The 21,687-nt window shown below is 43.4% G+C and overlaps 1 protein-coding gene across 7 annotated transcripts in view; it reads right to left on the bottom strand.

Annotated features, from left to right (window-relative positions):
- Positions 1-21,687, bottom strand: part of LOC126556653 (uncharacterized protein CG43867) — a 135,088-nt gene that overhangs the window by 6,826 nt on the left and 106,575 nt on the right. For all 7 annotated transcript variants that reach the window (XM_050212047.1, XM_050212048.1, XM_050212051.1 and 4 more), the window contains one exon: positions 71-1,243. In XM_050212047.1, coding sequence (XP_050068004.1) covers positions 71-1,243 — 1,173 coding nt within the window. The remainder of the gene's footprint in view (positions 1-70; positions 1,244-21,687) is intronic.

Below are 21,687 nucleotides of genomic sequence, written 5' to 3'. Positions count from 1 at the left end.
AGGCAAAAAAAAAGGGATACGGATACAGGTCAGCTATTCTCACACCCACCTAGCCATATGGTACCCTTACCCCTTTCACGGTGGCGTACACCGGTACGCTGATATCACAGTAACCTCCGGATACGGTTTGCGAGCGCGAATTCACACCCCCGACACTGGACGTCATGCCGGAACCGGACTCTTGATCTTGGGATTCGGTTTCCTCGCCCACACCGTTGCTGCTACCACCGGCCCCCGCCAGTCCATCGTTGGCGACCTGATAGATTTTGGCTTCCCAGCTCGGGAATCGATGAAGTGGCGGTGTAGGCGGTCGTGGCGTACCGAGATCTGCCACCGAATCCGAGGTAGTAGTGCTCGATCCACCGCTAGGAAGACCCTTCAACCAGGCCGGTGCTTTCTCACGCGATGGCGTATAAATTTCCGCGTAATCATGCACGGCGTCCACATCCGACCCGGGGCTTACGCCGACGCCCGGTGGCGGCGGGGCCGGATGTTGATGGTGTGGCGGGTGATGCTGATGGTGGGACATGGCCGCCGAAGTTTGTGGCTGTGCCGTTGGTTGGTGAGGTTGCTGTTGGCTAAGCGGCAGCAAATTCAATCCATCGACGGCAGCGGCCAAATCGCGCGCAAGCTCCTGCGGTTCCATCGACAGATTGCGCCTGTGATGGTGATGGTGGTGATGGTGATGGTGGGGATGATGGTGCGAACCTGAACCGGAGCTACCGGCGTGCAGTGACCGGTGTTCGGGTGGGTCAAGCGATTCGCTACGCCTTCGGCCGCTGCGTCGCTTGACGTCCTGCACGTCCAGACTCAAGCTCGTCCGGACCGGTTGCGTTGGGGCGACGCTGCTGTGTCGGGTACTCTGCGTGGCAATGTGATTCCGAAGCAGCTCCAGCTGCTGGTTGCACTTGATATTCTGCTCGCGCAGTAGCTGGTTTTGCTCCTCGAGCTCGCGCAGCTTGTTCGTGACCCACTCCTTGATTTTGGCCGCCTTGGCACCGACCTGCCGGGCGTCCTGTAGGCGCAGCTGTTTCTGCTCCTCGATGGCCGACTCGAGCTGACTGATCTTCACCGGATCGGTACCTTTGGGTGGGTGGTCGGTACCGTGCACTGTCGGTCCCGCTGCCGCGATCGATTGCTGCGCACCGGCCGATACGGCCGGATTGCTGCTCGGTGAGGGTGACGGCCCGGTTAAGTTCTGTGACTTGGGCCAGTCACACAGTCGTTGCTCCATGGCCCGCACCTGGTTAGGAGAAAGAAGAGAAAGAGTACAAGCAGAATCAGTAACTGTGTAAGAGCGAGCATTTTAAAGTTGAAAGCAGCTTCAGAGAGATGGGTTACAGAGAAGTTATCAACAAGTTCCCTCTTTCAAGGTCTCGCACTGGGAGGAAAATTTAAACAATTTCCCTTTGAACGGTTCCACTACGTCCTGTTCCTCGGACAAAAAAGAAGTCAGATAATACAACCATTTCATCGTCATTATTAATCTTCTCCCAGACGATGCTCATCCTCTCCCGCGTCTTGTGTTTGAACGGTGACGGGTAAATTAGTTCTCATCATAGTTTAATTGAATTTTGCACTGCTTACATTCACCAACTCGCAAGCAAGCGGAGCCTAGCACAAGGAGCGTTAGGATCCTTGGTCATTGTCCTGCTGGCAAGAAGGCAAGAAGTCTAAAAAATAAATATCCTCCAGATACGAGACGACTGACTAGGATAAACGAGATGTAATCTTCTGGAACGCTAAAAAACAGCAGCAGCAACGCTTGTCGCATACTGTCGCTGCAAGGCAGTTGCTTTTGAGGCAGATGAAAAGCGGATCCGTTGAATTAACGAAGGGAAAAAGCATTACATTTGGTACAGTGGATGTGTAGGAAACTTTTGCAACAAAAAAGCATGGCTGAAAATTGTAGAGACAATCTTGCCTTTTGGAAAATGAACAAGCCGTCAATTATTTTGGCGAAGCAAGGCAGGCCGAAGGTATTTACAGTTACAGCTCAGCTTGTGCTCTATCTTCCCAAGGAGTCACGTGCCGTGTCACGTGTCAACTATTCGACGCTGGCGAATTGATACTGCTGACAAAACGATAAATCACACACACACACACACACACACACTGTGGTGATGCAGGATTGTCAATTCATTATCAAGATTAGTTTATCTCTGTTGTGTACTATTTGTTTTCGGGGGAAAATTAAACGGTTTAAATTCACACATTTCGTTTGTCAGAGTTTTATGAAAATTTTAGAATTTGAAAACGGAGTTTTAGCAATACGGCCAGGCCGTCCCTTATAAATAAAAAAAAAACGGAATTTTTCATGTGCGGAAACGCCTCAATAAATTGTGGCGTAGTAAAATAAGTATAAACGATATTGTGCTAAAAAACACAAAAGAATATCACACTTTAATCATGAAATGCATGTTGAAGAGAAAAAAAGCCTCGCACGCAGCCCCAAGGAAATCTTAAAAGCGTTCCACAGAACAGTAAATTGATATATTTTTCCCCAGAGTGGAGCGTGTGGACTACGAGACGACGTCCGATGGGACTGAAGAATGGGAATCAAAGGACAATGACACCTACGTTAGCTGATGATTACTACGGACCAGTGCGTGCAGCAGAACGTGTGTTTTGCTATTTTCAGTCAAGCATGACTATCGCTCTCGATGCTGGACACGCCGGGAAAGCCCAATGGGAAAATGTCCTAGGAGAAAGAAGCGCCTGACGCAACGGTGGAGATATTTTTCATGGGAGCTATCATCATTACGGTTGAAAGATTCCCCGTTGGCTATAGAAAGACGGAAACACCACCATCAAGTACAGAAAATCGTTGTTCATTGCAGACAGCGATGATTGGCGATTACGTTCCGGAATATTACGCTTTAATAAATATTTGTCAGTTTGTTAATAAATATTTAAAATGAAATTCCTCAACTGTATTTATTTTGAATGCTCAAATATCCTTGTACCGAAAAAATCTAACAATTATTGTTATCAGAGCTCTACATATTTCTGCATTACACTTCTGGAAGTGTTTTACATCACAAAAAAGAACCACCCAACTACAGGAAATATCCATTAATGTTACAATCAGCAAACTGTTGAAGTTTTTTGTTGCTTGCCAATGGGCCACTGTACACCACCGGAGATGGTTTTGCGGTCAACTCTTTTTTTTTTGGCCCACACATCCTGCCGGGTTGTGTTGACGTTGTACGATGACAATGACATTTTTGTTTGGTAAAATGAAACTTCACGCTCCTCACCGCTCCTCACGCCACATCCAAGCATTGTACTACTGGTTGACACACAAAACACAAAAAATAGAGTTCTTTTGAAAAACTGCACAAGAACTCTAATTCTCTAAGCTGCAGCTCAACCTGGTGCGCTGGGAAAAAAAGGATTCTAATGTTCTTTTGGAGCATCTGTATGCTGCACCACATCTGAAATTTTTTCTTTGATGGATGTGAAATTTTATTTTCTCCTTTTTTGAGTTTCATTCGTACAACGTTCACTTGAAAGGAAAACACACTTTCCACATGTAGAATGCAAAGGTTAGAGAATGCTGACATTATACACACTGGCACGCGAGATGAAATATCGCAGATTGCGAAGGAACGAATTACATTCCACCGGAGTTTTATGGGCGTACATCTACCTACCAGGACTACAGGACGATTTGAACTGCTTTGCGATGGAGGAATATGATTGAATTTTGCTGTTTGCATTATGTTTTGTTTGCTGCCCGTTTCGCCTGCTGAAGGGTGGTAAAAGGTTGCTGACCTTTCTTCACTCCAGAAGGTTCCTGGCAGACACAACAAGGCGAATGTAGTTTGGATAGGAAGATACATTCAGATAGGATTCTCCACGCCTTCTGCATTGCAGAGTGAGCAGAAAAAAAGAACACAAAAGTAACAATACCGTAGTGTGGCAATGACCTGCCCTAGCAGTAGAATTCGAATGAATGTTGTTCATCCGGTTGCATAAGTAATGTAACAGATGAGCGAACAAATTCTTCTCCTTTTGCACCTTTTGGAGCTCTCTTTGGAATCCTTGCAAAACGTTCGAGATGAGTCAGACTATCCATCACCATCACACGAATAGGGAAGGTATGGTATAGTCGAATTCCAACCTGCCCATTCATTTTTTTTTTTCATTCTTCTAGTCGAATCAGCCGAGCGGCACAAACAGCAAAACCCTCGCTGGAAACGGAAGGATAATATTCCTTTGTTTGTTTAAGGTGGAACCATTTTATGCACATAACAATCAACCAATTGATCCACCGAGATTATGCGACCGAAGGAAACGGGGGCAAGCTTGGTAGCGAACTAAACCAAGGTGCCAAAATTCTTATCCTTCTTTGTTTATCGGAGTTCATAAATATTCTCAACATGGGAAACCGGGAGTAGCGCGAAAAGCATAAATTTGGCCAAGTGTTTCAGCAGTAAGCAAAACTGCCTTCCAAAATGCTCAAAAACATTCACACAGCACTCCGGAAACAGTGCCGGACCAAGGATCGCAGTGAAAGGTGGCCAAACGTCATAAACGGAAGAGTTGTTGAATTAATCAACCTGATTTACGTGATACCGCCAACGCCAACAGGTGAGTAATGGCAGCAGCGGAAAGGGCGTGATGGGTGGTGGAAGGTGTGAAAGGGAGGCGTGTAGTAGTTGGCACTAAATTGGCACACAATATCGCGTGCCTTAATAACACGAACAAACTGGCCCCGTTTTCCATTCCTGCATGCGCGCCTGCTGCGCGGTGCGGTTTGCCTACCTTGCGGGCGCTTTTCAATGCGAAAAATTCAACCGCTACTGCTAGTACTCGCTCACTAATGAACGAGTTGTGTCGGGCAAATTTGTTACCTTTTCTACGAAAAAAAAACGCCCCCATTGTTAAAGGAAGCACAATGTTTTTGCGAACATGTATCCAGTTGTAAGTTTTTCCCTCCCTTTCGATCGGTGAAACAACGGAAAAAGTTGGAAAGCTTTTGTAAGTAAATTCTGCTACACGCTCGTGCATCCTGGAGCGGGAACAGAGATAGATCTCGAAGTGGGCTGTGTGTACATTTGGCGTAAAGTTGGAATTTACGATAATTGCATCGGTGCAATCCTCTCAAAACCTAAACAACATGCAGCATGCTCATGTTCACGATTGTGCAGCAGCAAAACTTTGGTGCTCAAGAAGTTCGACAATGGGGCCAAAGATTATGGACGTTACGTTCAGGCTGTTCGAAGGTGTACAGCGTTTATATCCTCTCCTTCCGTCTCGGCAACGATAATTTATTGCAAATGCGTTCGCTACACTACATGACGCTTTCGAAGCCGGGACAGAGGCAGCACTATCATAGGGCCACTCACTGACAAACTGATTAAATCCAATCCGGTATCCAACGGTACCGTACTGCGAGCAGCGAATGGATAGCAAAAATTCGAACCCCACCCAGTAGCTATAAACAAGGATACTCGTCCTTTCCATCGTGGATTTGTGTTGCGACCGAGCCAAACTGGGTGTGCCTTACATGCTCCTTACAAACTGTGTGCGTGTGTGTGTGTGTGGGGGGGGGGGGGGAGGGGGGTAAATAAAATCATTTCCCATCCCCGGTTTACATCCTGGATGAGCGAGACTCGCACGAAAGTGTTGTTACTCGCCGCAGCGGATATACAGCATTGCATGTGCGCTATGGCGCTACCGAAGCGGAAGACCTGTTAATCGAACCGGAACCATCAGAAATGTATGCTGCTGTTGCTGCGGCAGCGGTTGTATGCATTTGCAATGCACCTCTTGCCATTGGATAATGGTACGTTAAATCTAGCGCTCCCGTTTATGGGCCACCGAGATTAAGGCAGTGCGCGTCTAAACCCAATCACGCCGGATGCGCTACGGGATCGTAAAGGACCTTTTTTATCATGGCAGAGTGTTTCACCGGGAGGTGATCATATCGGGAAAGCGCCTCTTAGCGTGATATTGTCAACAGGGGAACCAACATATGCAGGAGATTAAAGTGCATCGTGAGTGGATTTTAAATCCATCTGAAAACGTTATTGAGAGCATATGGGGAAGAGCAAGTGGAGCTGGAATTAAAAACTTTGATATACCTTTTCTAAATGAGTAGCTTGGTTCAAAGCAGGATCCCATGGTGCACGGCGGAAAGTAACGATGAACCAACGACCATCGTGCTTTAAACTTGGCGTTTAAGCTGAAGTTTGATGGGAACTTTGTTGCACGTTTTGCATACCATACCATTTAGGTACAGCTCTTTCTTGTCTATTGCACAGATGAGGCACACCAGCAATGACGCTAAGTAAGGATCAATTTTCAACTTTTCGTCTCAATCATTCATAAGGTTTCCTTACGACTATATTCTCGCCTAAGGCAAACAAAGTAAGAAAACGCAACGTCTGGCAAGGGGCAGGATTTAGTGTCAAACTACATTTTGTCCTTTTCTTTTTCTTTTTAAATTCCACTCTGAGCCACACCTCACTCACTGGCAAGTGCAATTTTACTTTCCAGGAAAGTCAGGTGATAGTCATATTTGAATTATTTTTAGTTCTTGTTAGTTCTCTGTGGAATGAAACCGTTTTTTAAAGTAGCTTATTAAACAAAATGAAAGGAAACAAGACGTTGTTTCATTGTTTTTACTAAATGATTCAGTTTCAAGATAAAAAAAAACTTATACTGGATCTTTTCTGGGACATAATTGCGCCTGTTGATATGCAATATACTTCGTCGATAATATTTTCGGTTTGAGAAAACTCTTCCAAAACAGCTCAAAGGCTACAGAAAAACAAATATTAAAAAAAAGATTGATTATTAATAACAAGATCAAGAAGTCTATTAACATCTGGATCGTTTCTAAATTAAAATATAACTCCATTTACGCTTTGATGCGGAGCGTTTCGAATTTATTAAGAGCTATCGAAAAGTTTAAAATAATTAAAATTCAAAACCAGAAAGAAAGACAGGCCCAACTTTCATGAGACACTAAAAAAACACAAACTTCTCTAGCAAAACGTTGCAAGAAAAAGGGAAAATCAAAGCACCGAATGCACCGTAGAGTAGAAGATGCGAAAAAGGTTCTTCTTCCCCCCATCAATCCACTTCACACTCCGTGAGATATATATATTTGCACTGGTCGCGGCACGAGACTCGTTAGCCACATTGCTCACGATGCCACAACCCGTTCCACTCGCATTCAATTAAATCTTGCACAGCACAAGACTGTTGGAGTGTTTTGTGTTTGCCCGCGTTTGCCGGTGGTGGAAAATGGCAATCTATTTCCACCAATGGAAATTCACTTCCTCCCTTCCCACACCGGTTGATTTGGTTTTTCTTCTTTTCAAACATTTCATTCGCAACTGTCACCAACCGTCGGGAAGCGTTCAAGGCGTCGTCGTGTGACTGTTCTATGACGAAATTTTGCTTCTCATCCTTTTTAGAATGCGCGTTACTCAAAGAAATCAGAACGTCGGAAGGAAAGAAATGAAAGATCAACCATTTTCGCTTGTGTGCGCGTCTGCGGGACACGAGACAAGCAATGATCAACCTCCCCTCCCCTATAAACGCGTGTGGCAGTAAACGACCCACCAGCAAACGGTTGTCTAGATCACAAAACTAGAAAAGTGACAGCTGATGATGGGTTCGAAGGCGTCGGTCTGCAAAGCTGGAACGGGTTCAGGCCATTCTTACCATTCTATCGGCGCCAGGCGGCTTCATTTGAGCAAGCTATTCTACATAAAATGTAAAATCCAATGGCGTGAAAATGGGTTTGCAGCGAAACGGACAAAGTCTGTTCGGGGTTTCTTCGATGTTTCCTTCTTTAATGCTCGTCCGACAGTGCCACAATGGAGTAATGGGACCATTTTGTATGCCATTATTATGATCGTGTTATGTGTGTTGCAAAATTTTAAATAAAAAAGCACTCGGAAACAGATGAAAACATCCGGACGGCATGGAAGCGATGAAGCATCTCGCCCGAATAGACAGTATAATGGTACAGTTTAGTTACCACCATGCACGTAATGATTCTTTCAACACACTCCAAACGCACGCGAAAGTGTGTTGCCGTGAAAGGGAAATGCACAGGGCTAAAAATATATAAAATATAGTAATTGGAAACCTTCTCGCATAAGGGAACCATTCGATACACATCTTTCGGGAGGATGGGCTACTTTTTTGCGGCTGCCGGCTTTTGTACTGTGAGAACTTTTATTTTGCTCTCAATTTCCATCGTCGAATGAACGTGCCGTGGGTGTGGAATACCGAACAGTACTGACGGAATGGAATGTTCGCCTTTCGAGTGGAAAATAATGTACCGACATTATTGGAGCAGTAAGGACGAGGTAGAAGCTGATTGTTTTTAAATTGCCATTTTCGTGTGTATGTGTGAGTGCCCAAAACCAACTGCTTTCCAGCATTTTTATTTCTAACGACAAGATGCGCTTGTTTTTTTTTTATGACGCAGACACAGATTTGCATCGATCGATGGGTGAATGCGACTAAATGGATCGTTTTTTGCTTACAAATTTTAATGTGTAATACTTGGGAAGCATTTGCTGCAGAAGAAAACGAAAGCATGTTTGTGTATACGTTTCTTGCTTGCGGTACAAGTTTGGCGGTTCATCATCATGAATCGGTACGAATTGATTATTTATTGATTTGCAACGCATCAACAATAATGTGCTATAACGTGTGTGTTTTCATGTGTGCCATAATCATCCAGTGCTTCGACTGCTGCATATCGTTCATCGCAGTTAATAAACCTGCGAAGAATGAGGGTCAACAGCAAAATCTGCTGTTTATGGGTTTCTACTTCGACGAGAGTGACGATTTGGGCTGTACACGCGAAACACAAACACTTTGTAGTTCGATCCGGATCTGATTCGGTCCGTCGTTGAGGCGGCGTGCGTATGTTTATTTATGATTGCGTTTTCCCGCCTTCACATCAAACCAGCCCTTGGCTCTTGGTGTGTTGGAAAGCCTGTTTCATCTTTATACTGTGCCAGATGGACTAATAGACTTCTTTAGCCGCAATCAGTTATGGACATTCGTGGCTGTTTGTGTTTTCCTCTTTACATGTTTAATTATTCTTGAGGGTTTATTGGTAGCAGAGGAGTAAGACGTTGGTATGTGCAAAGGAAATTCTATACATTTTTGTTCATCTAATGATTAGGAATGAATGGGAGTAGCAGGCCTTGAATGGATGCAGTACTTGCTGCGTACATTTTTAATGTTTAGTGTTTTATATTGATTATGCTAAAGCCATGAATAAGTTAGTATACTAATGGAAATTTATTGGCTTAACATAGTTAAGTATCATTCATTTTATCTTTAACATAATTTTTTGCTTTTGTTTTTTTGTGATTTTGCTCAACAAATATCCTCACTAAAGAAGTTTTTTAAATGTAGTCTCACGTCTCAGATTTTTATTTCTTTAAATAATATGCAATTCTAAACCTTTTTACAATAAAATAAAGAAAAAATGCAACGTTAGACGATGGAGAAGTTTTAAAACATTAAGAAAATAAGCTGATGACAGCTAAGTAATGTTCAAATGTTGTGATTATTTTCGCAAATACCTGCTTGACCAACAATTCTTTGAGTACGTATAACTGTATTGATAATTTTGATATCTCGGTAACCGGCACAGCAGATTGAAGTGATTTTGTAATGCAAATATATTTCGTCATGTCGGCTATGTCATATTGTATTTTAAAACTTGTAATGCTCTCTGGCATTTTTGTATGTTTTGATTTTTACTTGGCAGTCCGATGGTAGAGACGAGAGCGGCTCGAATTCCATCCAGACTTTTTCTCTGTAGTGAGGACAGACTATTCCAACTAAGTAGTAGAATTCTTCTTCTTCTTCTTCTTCTTCTTGGCTTAACGACCTCTAAGATTATGCCGGCCATCGAAAATGGCTTTCTATGCCGATACCACGTAGTTGTTAAGTCAGTCCTCACTACGGGGGGGACCGTTCGGATGGGCTCTGAACCCCGGCCCTGCCGTTTGAAGTCCGGTGCCGCTGTCGCCAACACCACCGGGCCACCCCGAGTAGTACCATTAAGTATTGTATTTTGTAAGAATTTTTAAAGTATTTTTCAGAATTGAAAAGTTAACTTCATAATTTAATATCTTCAAGCTAAATAAATGAACTTTCAAAACGTGTATGGAGGTGTTGATGATTTAACACTTATCACATGTGAAAAAAAAGAAAATCTTTTATGCGAAATATAAAAAGAGTTATACAAAGGTGAGATCTTATTTCTGTAAAGGAAATAAGAGCAGCACTTTCAATGCAACGAATGAAATGAAAGTAAGAACAATCGAAGCACACTTCAAACGTAAAGAGATAGAAATAAAAGGGCTTGTAAAAAGGCAAGTGTAACAGCGATAAATAAATCACAAAAAAAAAAAAAAAACTGAACGTGAACAAATCACGGCCAAAATTAATTTACAAACCTACAAAATTCGTGTTCGTGCCGGGGGCCATCCATTCAAGCCCTAGCAGCAAACCAATAAAGATTAGAAACTTATGAGACTGGAAAGGAAACAATCGCCGAATTGTCTACGACTTTTCCTAATCGATTTGTTACAGTGCCGTATCGGGCCAGTGGGCCATTGACTCTCGCTCGCGTTCGTTTGCCATGTTTAGACATCAATGGCGAGGTTGAAGTCTTCGCCCAAAGGCGAAGCTCATCGCCACCCCCCCCTCCCCCACCCCTTAGCGCCAAAGTGGGCAGAAAATATGGGTGCGTTGTTCGCCCTTTTTCTTTATAGTTCACTGCTGCTGATTGACGTGTGGCTATTACATTGCCGTCGCCGTCGCCGTCGTTGTTAAGCGCAGACATTTGTGTGATGTTGGGATATTGTCGGAAGCGTACGAGGAAATAGAAATACTTTCTGCAGCAGCAGTAGCAGTAAATCAATACGTACACAAAAGCGCCATCGCGCGGACCAGTTACCGCTTCCATGTGGCCCATTATGATGATGATGATGATGACGGTTTGCGATGAAAGATTTTGATGCGCCGGGGAAGTTCTTTCTGCTTCTGTTCTTCGGTAGCGGTTTTTTTGTGTGTTCGTCTTTGATCGGGTATCAATTTTCTAAGATACCAGCATTTCCTCCGATTCCGGATGTGTCACCGGGAATGGATATCACTTTATGGAGGTTGGTTTGTAGGTTGCACTTAATATTCTCACTCGTGTTAATACATGGCCACACTTGCTTCTTCACATCACACAAAAAAGGATCAAGAATGAGGGATGATGATGATCCATAGTCGTTTTAGCGGAAACTTTTTTATGCTGCCGTAAAATTATCACTAACCGGATTTTCTAATCAACGAAAATGGAACAAAACGATTCTTATTAGCTTTTATTAGGAACAAACAACAACTTTGAACACATTTTCCTTTCATTGCAATACAAAAATAAAACTAACACTCTCACACGTTAATGCGCACAGCTGTACAAATATTTGCAGCTAGGAAAAAGCGTTGATTTTCCGATTCTGAGCAATGGAAATCATGGATTTACCATGGAACTGAGTTAGAAAAATGGACAATCACCCCATTCACGACTGTTTGTGTCGACTACTTCGATTAAGACTTTCTCAATTTTACACCACCACCACACGAGTAATTGTAATCGGTACACACATCCTTTCTGTTGTTGCTAGGGTAACTTACTCGCACACACGCACACGTTTTAATGCATCAAATATCCGTTATGCGATTTATGCTAGGGGAGGAACGACTAATATTCAATATGAAAGAAGGGACAAAGAATAATTCGGCGTCTGTAGGAGACTTGAATTTATTTACATGAAGATATGCTTTTCCAAAAATTATTTTCGGAATTTCAAGCAATTATTCTATTTTCAAACATTAATAAACTACGCACGCCACACAGGTACGCAACGATGTTTGCGTAAGTGTAGAAGCATCGTGCGCGTCAGCTGGTTCGCTCAAGAACGAAAACGACGTCCCTTTTTTCACAGTTCAACATACTCTCGGATTCAACCCGGCGAGGGTTGATCCCAACGCGAATCCCTCAAGGGGGAAGCAAGGGTGCTCTGTGCGAGACACACGCATGTTGCCGTCGTCGGGAGACGTTATGGTTTGATGCATATTTTCAGCAACACACACACACACACACACACACACACGCATACATAGTTCCTTCGTCGTTCGGTCTTTCCCTTTCACTCGCACTTTTACTCCGCCCGTTGAAGGTAGACATTCCCTTTTACGCCAACGGAAAGAACGTGGCGTCCGCGATACGCACGCAAGAAGTATGTTCGTACGTCCGGCTTGAGCTCCGGTACGAGACAAAGCGGCCGGGTTGGCGGTGTTGCTTTGCGCAAGTGACAAAGAACCCTACGCAAGTCTGCACAGGGTTGCGGGATGGATGGATTTTATGGGACTTGTTTTTTTTTTAATTTTTCGGTTCTATTTCGTTGGGTGAGGTTTTTTTTTTCTTGGTTTGTAAGCGATTATTTTGCTACAAAACCCATCCCCGAAGTCAGAATTTTAATTTACGATCCACAATTGTTAACGATCGCTTTGCTGACGAAGTAAAAAATATTGTCCAAAAAATGGGAACATACGCACACATAGTGCACGATATTGATGAGCAATAACAAAAAGGAGGAAAAAGTGGAACAGTTTGTAGAAATTAAATTCAAGTAAATATTTTGTATAAATTTGCTTAAGGCAACGAAAGGCATTTTGGCAAAAATAGCAAAGGGTGGTGGTTCGTAGCTTGTTCCGCAGCCTTTTCTTATACACACACGACTCGGTAAAGTACACAAAAATGTGTGTTGAATCATAATTGACGACAACGAACGAGAGTATCACGTGCCAAAGGGTGGTTGTATCTTGACAAATGCTTGGTAAAAATTCCACTTTCTAGATTTCAACAAATCAGCATAAATCGATGGTTAAAATTTGCTACAAGAGCAGCATGATACCGATTACAACAACCTGTGTTGGATACGTGTGTAAAAAGAAAACTAGCAAAGCATAATATTTTCTGCTTCACTTCCGTTTGTTTCCTTCTTCTTTTTAAGGTAGAAAGCACGCACTTTTAGAACTGTTTCGTTACAGCACGAACTCACGTACGCACACAGCGCACGCACGCACGATCGAAGGAAATGATTCATCGAGCTACAAACTCTCGCTCACATACACATCATATACAGTCGGGCGGGCAAATGCCAGACTCGACTAAGTGTGCACGGTCCGACGGAAGCAGACGGAGATCAATTAATTTCGGATTTGTTCATTTCCGACTGTTAGTTTGAACGTTCCGTACCATTCATTAGCAATCGTACCACAACTGCAGACGACGGATGGTGGTGCATCGTGGAATAAAACGTGTTAGACGATAGAACAAATGGGAAAATCTTATTCACACTTTCTGAAACGATTACACATTTCTCACTGACCACATGATCACGTGCAGAGCTGCTTTGCTCACAACAAACCACTGAAACTGAAACTGCTCTTTATCCTAGCGCTTGGCATTACAATTTTGCCTTTCAAATCGCTTCTCCAACAAAACTTTAATTTTTTGAAGTAATTTTTATTTTACTAAACGGCCACTTAATGATCTCCAACGGGTTTTTATAAAGCACGCTTCCCCAAAAAAACCCTCAAACGCACACAGGAACGGGTAACAAATTAACACTGAAACGTTCGCTCGACCGACCACGGTACATCCACACGATTCGAATGGCAAGAGAGAAATGGTTCTGGATCCTAGCATAGGAGAATTTATGCTTTCCCACCGACTCGAAGTATGCTCACGCGTACTAAAGGCAGCCGTGAATGCGTACTCTGAGAATAGTGCCTTTTGGATGGTGAGAAAAAGTGAGAAGGTGTGATAGAAGAAGCGCGTGAGTTAGAGCGAGCGATCCTCGATATGCTACGGCTAGTGGGTAGTGAGAGAGCGAGAGATTGGTTTTTACATATGTTCAATTACATTTCATGGCAAATGTTTAAACGTTTAGGAGGACTTAAAGTGTGATTTTTTTTCCAAAATTTATTTACAGTTTGTTTAACATACGAAGAAGAAGATATAATATTAAATACCTAATAATTTTCTTACAGCATTGCTCCATTCAAAATAAATAATACCAAAAACACATTTTCAGCATAAATTTATGTGAGTAAGGGGGTGTGTATAGGGTAGTGCACACATTTCACAATCGCAAGGGTTCGCACTTAAACTCGGCGGTCAAATTCGGTCTCGATTGTCCAAAAAAAAAAAAAACCAGTGAACAAACAGTGATGCTCATTATGAACGAACGCATTAATAATGGCCGCTACTTATGGCTCGGGGTACGAGGAGCGCAGTATTTTCTTTTTCCTTTGCTCGTGCGTGTGTTTCTTTTTGCTCGTACTACTGTTTCGATCCAAATGCCGGTTAAGCCGTGTCAAGTGAAGTGGCAGCAGCTAATCCAAATGGATTACGATTACGTGCTTTACATCCCCCTGTGAGTGTGTGTGTGTCCAGCGTATGTAGGAATATGTGGGTGAATTTTTTGGGTGTGGGATGCAGTATATCATAGAAGTGGTTCCAATTGAAAGTCATATTGAGCGTCGAGAGCAAGCGAGCATAAATGTCTGTGGAAACAGTGGAATTTTTATTAAAAATTTTAAATATCATGAAAAAGTGGCTTTTTGATTTCCTTGCCAGCTTTCGTCTTTCATTCATTGAGAATAATTTACAATGGGACCTCTACGATTGAAAAGTCTTTTAAATATAGACAGAGATTTAGCAGTCCGAACGATAAGAAGTCCTTCTCAATAGAATTCCGTTCAAAATTCGAAAGATATTAAACAAAGAAAAATACTTCTCACCCAAAGCGATCGCATTGAAATTTGAGACATTTTCATTCTACGAAACGATCGTTCTCACCTGAAAAGAAAAGAAAAAAACACAGAAGCTTTAGTATCACGGTAGCGAAATTTAATTAGTTGGTTTGTGAAGCTTTCCTTTCTTCAGCCAATCAGTGCGATAAGATCCGTATGGGGCGAAGCACATCCTTTCCATATTTTGTGTTTCACTGCGTCGCTCCCTCACGCTACCAAATGCGGCCAAATCGTTCGCTACCATCGTTCCGAAAACGGATATTAAATCCCTTCGGTGCAATTTCGACTGCATGATTCGCTTTTATGTCATCGTTGCAGTCACACAGCCAATGCAGTGCTATGCAAAAAGCACCCAAAGACCTACAACTGCGCCATGATGAAACGAGGCGAAACGAGGCAGCATCCGCTTGGGAATAATATTGCAACGAGCTGCACCCGGCGATGGGACGCTGTTTGTCATAATCAAATCTCTCGTTTGCCTCGCCGCGGTGCAACGAAGGGAGGAAAATGCAACGAAAAACACAAGATGGAGCACATCCATCTCGCGTGACATCTACGCTTGTTCGTGGCATACGTTTGGTAAGGTTTAATATGCTGCCCGTTGGTGAAGTTCGAAAGGATGTCTTTTACGGTTGGGCTTGAGTTGGCAGCAGCAGCAGCAGCATTAGGTTTTAAGGCCTTGGCGAGGGCCCCTAAGAAAACCTATGGACAGGATGGGGAAGCAGTAGAAATAACGAGCGAAACGAGCATGTACTGATGAATGTACTTCCGAAAAGGACACGTTCCCGGTACATTCATAATAATTCGAAACAATAAATTAAGCTTTATTGAGGGTCTGGAAATGCTTTCTCTCCCTTTATGAATATGAACTTAAAGATAAGAAGATAAAAAAGTTTTGTATTTTTAAGAAAAAAAGTAACGAATATCCTATCCTATTACTGACAATCCAAGAAATTGTTCACCGTAAATGAATTTAACGGAAACACTCAAAGGTTGTATAAAGATAGCATCAAGTCCAGTCTGATTAGCATTTTTGAAGATACAATTTTTCTCATTTCCATACCAAATTGGCGTTACGATTTCCTTCTCCTGTGTGACTTTTACAAGGCAAGGTCTTAATTTCGACCAAAAAATATCAAGGTGAACTGCATTGGATTCTTACATTTAAACTATCATTTTAAAAAAGACCCTTAAAAAACGGTTTAAATTTGCAAACTTCCTCACATACTAATGTACCAGAAACTCATATTGTATGTTGAAGTGAAGGCTTCTCCTCACACGAGAATCCCCACATAGAGAGGAAAACCATTTTCACATTTTCTCATTACCATTTCCCGGATGTTAAGCGAAGGAAAGCTAAATACACTCCTTGGTATCCTCGGATCGGAGAACTGCAGGTTCTGTACTACCAACGCCCATTACATGCACTATCATATAGTATTTATTCACATGCTTACAGCAAAAACCGCTACCGCTGCTAATGTGGTGCAAATGAGAGTGGAGGAAAAGTTAACATTTTATGATACACCATCGTCTCTTCCTTTCTCGTGCTGGAAACCCCTAATTTCTGTGTGCAGAATTAGACCAGCGCTTGGTGTTAGCGCTGAGGAAGAACAAAACATTTCCGGCTGCAGCTTGCGGTTTATTTGCACAAATTATTTGCACCTAGAGCCGGATCTCGCGCGGCGTGGCGTGCGCGTGTGAGGATAATTTATGTGTCACTAATTACAAAATCCCCAGAAAACAGACCCAAAAGCCCCAAAGCGGTAGTGCTGCTGATGCATAATTGAGCGGAGGAATCTATTCCTTTTTTTCCGCATCATTGGTGGAATTATTCCCTACTGCAAACGGGTGCTAGAGATTTCTAAAAGAAGGCCATAATGCATGTGCCACACACACACACACACACACACACACACACACACACACACACACACACACACACAAAGAATTTTTCTAACCTAATACACGCCATAAAACGCAGTGCAAAGAGAACCGGGCGGTAGTGTATAAACAAATGAAATAAAATCCACTTCACATCCAGGAAGTTACAGCAAGAACTAAGAGCTCAAAAAGATAAACCCCGGATGGCGCTCGGAGGAGAGATAATGCGATGTATCTCCATCATAACTTCTAGCCCCCAAATCTAGACGGTAACGACTGAGCAGAAGTGTAACTCAAGAGGAAAAAAGGACACTCACAGCAATCCTCCATAAAAACGGACTATCGGATGGAGCCGAAACATCAACTCGGAAGGTTTTATCAGTCAATCCCTCTTCCGACTGATGTCGACGTCCTTAGGGAGTCGTGGCTAGCAGCACGCTGAAGTTGAATTCTTTCCGTGCTTTTGCCAGTCAAATGGCGCACCCGTTGACGGGGTTAGGCAGTGAATGAAGGAACTTAAGATTGAAGTGAAGTGTTTAGCAGTCGATAGTATACTTATTTTAGTAATGAATTTTGCCACAAAATTTTTTTTAGTAAAATTTCTACAAACGTTTATCCCTCCAAGCATGACAATAGCGAAACATTGCGTCCGCCCCTAGAGAACGGTCCGAGCAAGATAAAGTTTGCATCCGTCAAACCTTTACAACGAACTGCGCACTCGTTAATCCTGTCCGTTTTACCGTCATCCGGTTGAACTTCAGGATAGGAGCTGCAAGGATCTCCAAACTAGCCGACTAAAGATATTACTTTATGTATTTTTAAGTTTTTTTTTTTGTTGCTGCTGCTGCAGCACAATTTTTGTGTTTTATATCTTCTTCCAACAATCGCCATCAAGACCAGGAAATTGTACGGGGGTACGGGAAAAAACGGATCCGAAACGGCTACTGTTTGCCATCATTTTAATGGGATAGGATCAAAACGATAGAGCAACATGGACATGGACGCAACGTTGATGCAACATTCGAGAGCTGCTTGCCAAGACTGCACCGGAACAAAGCGGACCACGGCTCATGACACACAGCAGCAGCAGCATCAGCAGCCACCCCAGATTGGGAGGTGAAAGATAACTTAAAGGTGGATTACACTGCATTTCGTTTTGCGTCTGCAAAACGGGGAGTGGGGGGGCTTCCCAAAACGATGAAGATGCATTGCACCATTGGACCATTGTGGCGGTGGATGGTCGCTGGAATGGAAAAGTTGGATTTTATCGCGTATAAATAGGATACAAGAAATGTTTCGTTTCCCTTGCGCTTAGATGGATGGACGAACTTTTTCTCTCATGGTTGATGTGCGCAATTTTGTCCCACACTTTTCGAGACTTCGAGTGATCGATAGACGCACAGGGGGTGGCAAAGTGGTGGCAAAAAATAAAACATTTTACTGACAGCTTTACCAAGGTGACGTGTAAAACTCAGCTAAGGAACAGAGAGAAGGGACGCTATTTTTAAAAGATGTGAAGATAAGATACTACTGTTCTTTGTGTAATAGTCGCCACGGTAAGAAACGATTCAATTAAGGTAAATCGTGCGGAAATGGAAAGGACGGATTTTATGTCTTCGAGTACGCCGATTGTCCGATTGGGTGTTCCTGACCATGGTTCCGATTTAATGGTACCATTTTGTAGCAGATAGAAAAAGACAGGGGGCGATCACTGTCTGTCTGCACTGGCAAATTTGTGACATTTTGTGACAGTGTGCTGATTGGCGAAAGCGTTTTGCTTTGCTTTGATAGTGGAAAATGGAATTGGTTTTCTAAGAGGGAGGAACGTACCGAAGTGGTCTGAGTTGAAGTGTGTATTAATGTTGTAAATAACAACCGAACGACAGGTAGCCGTAATACTAAAATAAAAATAATCGAACGGTAGGTAATGAGTTTGATATATAAAGGAGAAATATTAATGTCGAAGAAATAAAAGAAGTAATTGCACACAAAAAAAAAAAACAAGGAAAGTTAGAGTAAAATGTTGGTGTAATCTTGTTCTGCAAACTTGCCCCCCTTGCTACAAATTTCGTCGGCAGCTACCAAGCTGGGTTTGTTGGAGGCAAATCCACCACCGACCAAATCTTCACTCTTCGGCAGATCCTTAAGAAGTGCCGAAGAGTGTGGAAGCGTGTGGCGCTCCCACACGCACCACCTCTTTATCGACTTCAAGGCGGCCTACGACACCATAGATCGAAATGAGCTATGGAACATAATGCAGCTTCACCACTTTCCTGCAAAACTGATCCGGCTGTTAAAGGCCACCATGAACGGGGTGCAGTGCAGAGTGAGAGTATCGAACATGTTGTCGGAATCGTCCGAATCTCACAGGAATCTGAGGCAAGGAGACGAACTCTCCTATCTACTGTTCAATATAGCCTTGGAAGGTGTCATACCAAGCGCGGGGCTGGACAACGATATCCGTGACACGATTCTCTACCGGTCTCATCAATTTCTTGGCTTCGCTGATGACACATTATCAAAGATATATAAGACGACAGCGAAGATGTGTGAGGCGTACATCCGACTGAAATGTGAAGCAGCAAGAATTGGATTGATGATCAATGCGACGAAGACGAAATATCTGCATGCCGGAGGCTCTGATCGTGAAAGAGTCCGAGTGCGAAGCAACGTGTTAGTCGACGGCGATAACCTCGAAATGGTAGAGGAGTTCTGCTATCTAGGAACTGTCGTAACTTCGGATAATGATGTCAGCAGCGAAATCCGGAGACGAATTATGCAGGGGAATCGTGCCTAATACTGCCTTCACCGTCTGTTGAGATCCAGAAGACTTCGAGACCGCACAAAATGTGAGATATATCGCACACTGATCCGCCCGGTGGTCCTATATGGCCACGAGTCTTGGACCATCGCAGCGCAGGATACAAACGATCTTGGCGTGTATGAGCGTCGGATCCTCCGGACCATCTTTGGCGGTGTGTTCGAGCATGGAGTGTGGAGGAGAAGGATGAACCACGAGCTATACGGAGAACCGGACATCCTGACGGTAGCAAAGACCGGCAGGATACGATGGCTGGGGCATGTTATGAGGATGCGGTACTTATGCCCCGCCAAGAAGGTATTCGTCAGCGACCCCCAGTTCGGCACGAGACGTCGGGGAGCACAGCAAGTTCGTTGGCTGGATCAGGTGAAGGGAGACCTGTCGGAGATCGGGTGCTTACATGGATGGGAAGCTGCAGTCAGGGATCGAGTTTCCTGGAGATCTTTTGTTGACCGGGCCATGTCACGGGGACGTGCTCTTTAAAAGAGCAGGCCAACATGATGATGATGATGTTGGTGTTAACGTGTAGTTTAAATACTTTAGAATGAGTGATGGGAAAATTGTAACAAAGTGCCAGAAGGTATGCAATTTGCAATCAGCAAAATAGTGTTTGAATATTATTTTTCGTCCCGTTCAGTTTAGCCTTCGTCCAGTTAATTAAGAAAGCATCAAAAACTGTTATAACTACATCTGCTAAACTCTTTTTCTTCCGTGTGTTTCCTTTCGGTTTCGGTGTATTCGTAGTTGCCGTCTGCCCGTTTTATTGCCGACATTTTATTCGTCTCGTTCACACGATGCTAGTGCACAGTCGTAGTTGTAAATTGAGTTCATCGATTCAAACTGTCGAGCATTTGAACAAAGTACATATCATGTTTCGCTTGCATGTTTGTTGGGCAGATTAAATTTTGCCATTATAAAAAATTACTCCCATTTTATCATGCCCATGAACTAGCTGACATCGTTAATGACCAATCGTTGTTTCATTTAAAATAAAACCCACTACCCCGAAGAATCTGACTCAAACATAGCTGAACCAGCTATCGCGATTCGTATGGAAAACGTACCAAAACCCACCAAAACAACAGCAGTGTTTGTCGGTGTGTTTGACGTTTCGTGAAATATGTGTTATTCGCTGGCTTTTATTTCGCTTCGTGTGCACGCTCTGCAGGTTTGTATTGTTGATTTTTCACTGATATTTAATCGTTTTCATTTTCCGTGGTACGTTCTTGTGCTTTTGCTAGTTAATCATCGCAACCAGAAACCCACCGAGTATGCAAACACGCTGCCTGTTGGCTGAGCGGGCGGCAATAAAAACAACAGCAACCGAATGCACGGCGATGTAAATGCTTCACGAAACGAGCACCACAACAAATTGGGTGTGAGATGTGACGAATTTCCAGACAAACCAGTGCCATACGATGGCAGTTTCTCGTGTGCGGTGGTTAGCATCCCCGTTATGGATGTGGCTTAGAAGACGTCAAGAAGACGCACCCTGTGTCCAAGCCCGAAACAGCAACATAAAGGGAAGCTAGAGCATGGTAAATCTCCACTTCAAATCACGCCACCAATTTAACAAAACAAAAACACACACACACCGTTCGGCATACACCATTCGGATTGAACGAAAAGCGGACGGACGGTATACACTCCACTCTGAAGGTCTCCGGGTATCAAAATCGGGGCGTCGCGTTTTGGGACTTACGTCTGGGAGAGATTTATAAATAAAATCATTGAAAAAACCGAGGGTACACACGGTGACGGTGTCGTGGTGTATTTTCTTTTCCCACTTACCATTCCCGCCCATCGTGCCTTCGGATAGGCGGCGTGCTCTTGAGGGTAGGCTACAGCTTCGTCTTATGGCCAAGACTATACGCTCTACACGCGATACTTGATGTTGCGGGTGAATTTTCATTAGCAAAGACTCACAATAATTTGATCCAGTTCTACGCTCTATACGCTTCAGCGTCTAGCAGGCGAAATTGGTGGAAAACTGTCACCCCATCGGTTGGTTAGTGGACGGGCAGTTTCAGTTCGTGTTTTTGTTTGGTCACGCTTCTCGCCCGGCGACTGATGAAGGCGCGAAAATGGGTGGGTTTTTCCAACGATTCATC

Source organism: Anopheles maculipalpis, chromosome 2RL (assembly GCF_943734695.1).
Source record: "Anopheles maculipalpis chromosome 2RL, idAnoMacuDA_375_x, whole genome shotgun sequence".
Lineage (NCBI taxonomy): Eukaryota > Metazoa > Arthropoda > Insecta > Diptera > Culicidae > Anopheles > Anopheles maculipalpis.
This window is presented reverse-complemented; position numbering and strand designations above follow the sequence as displayed.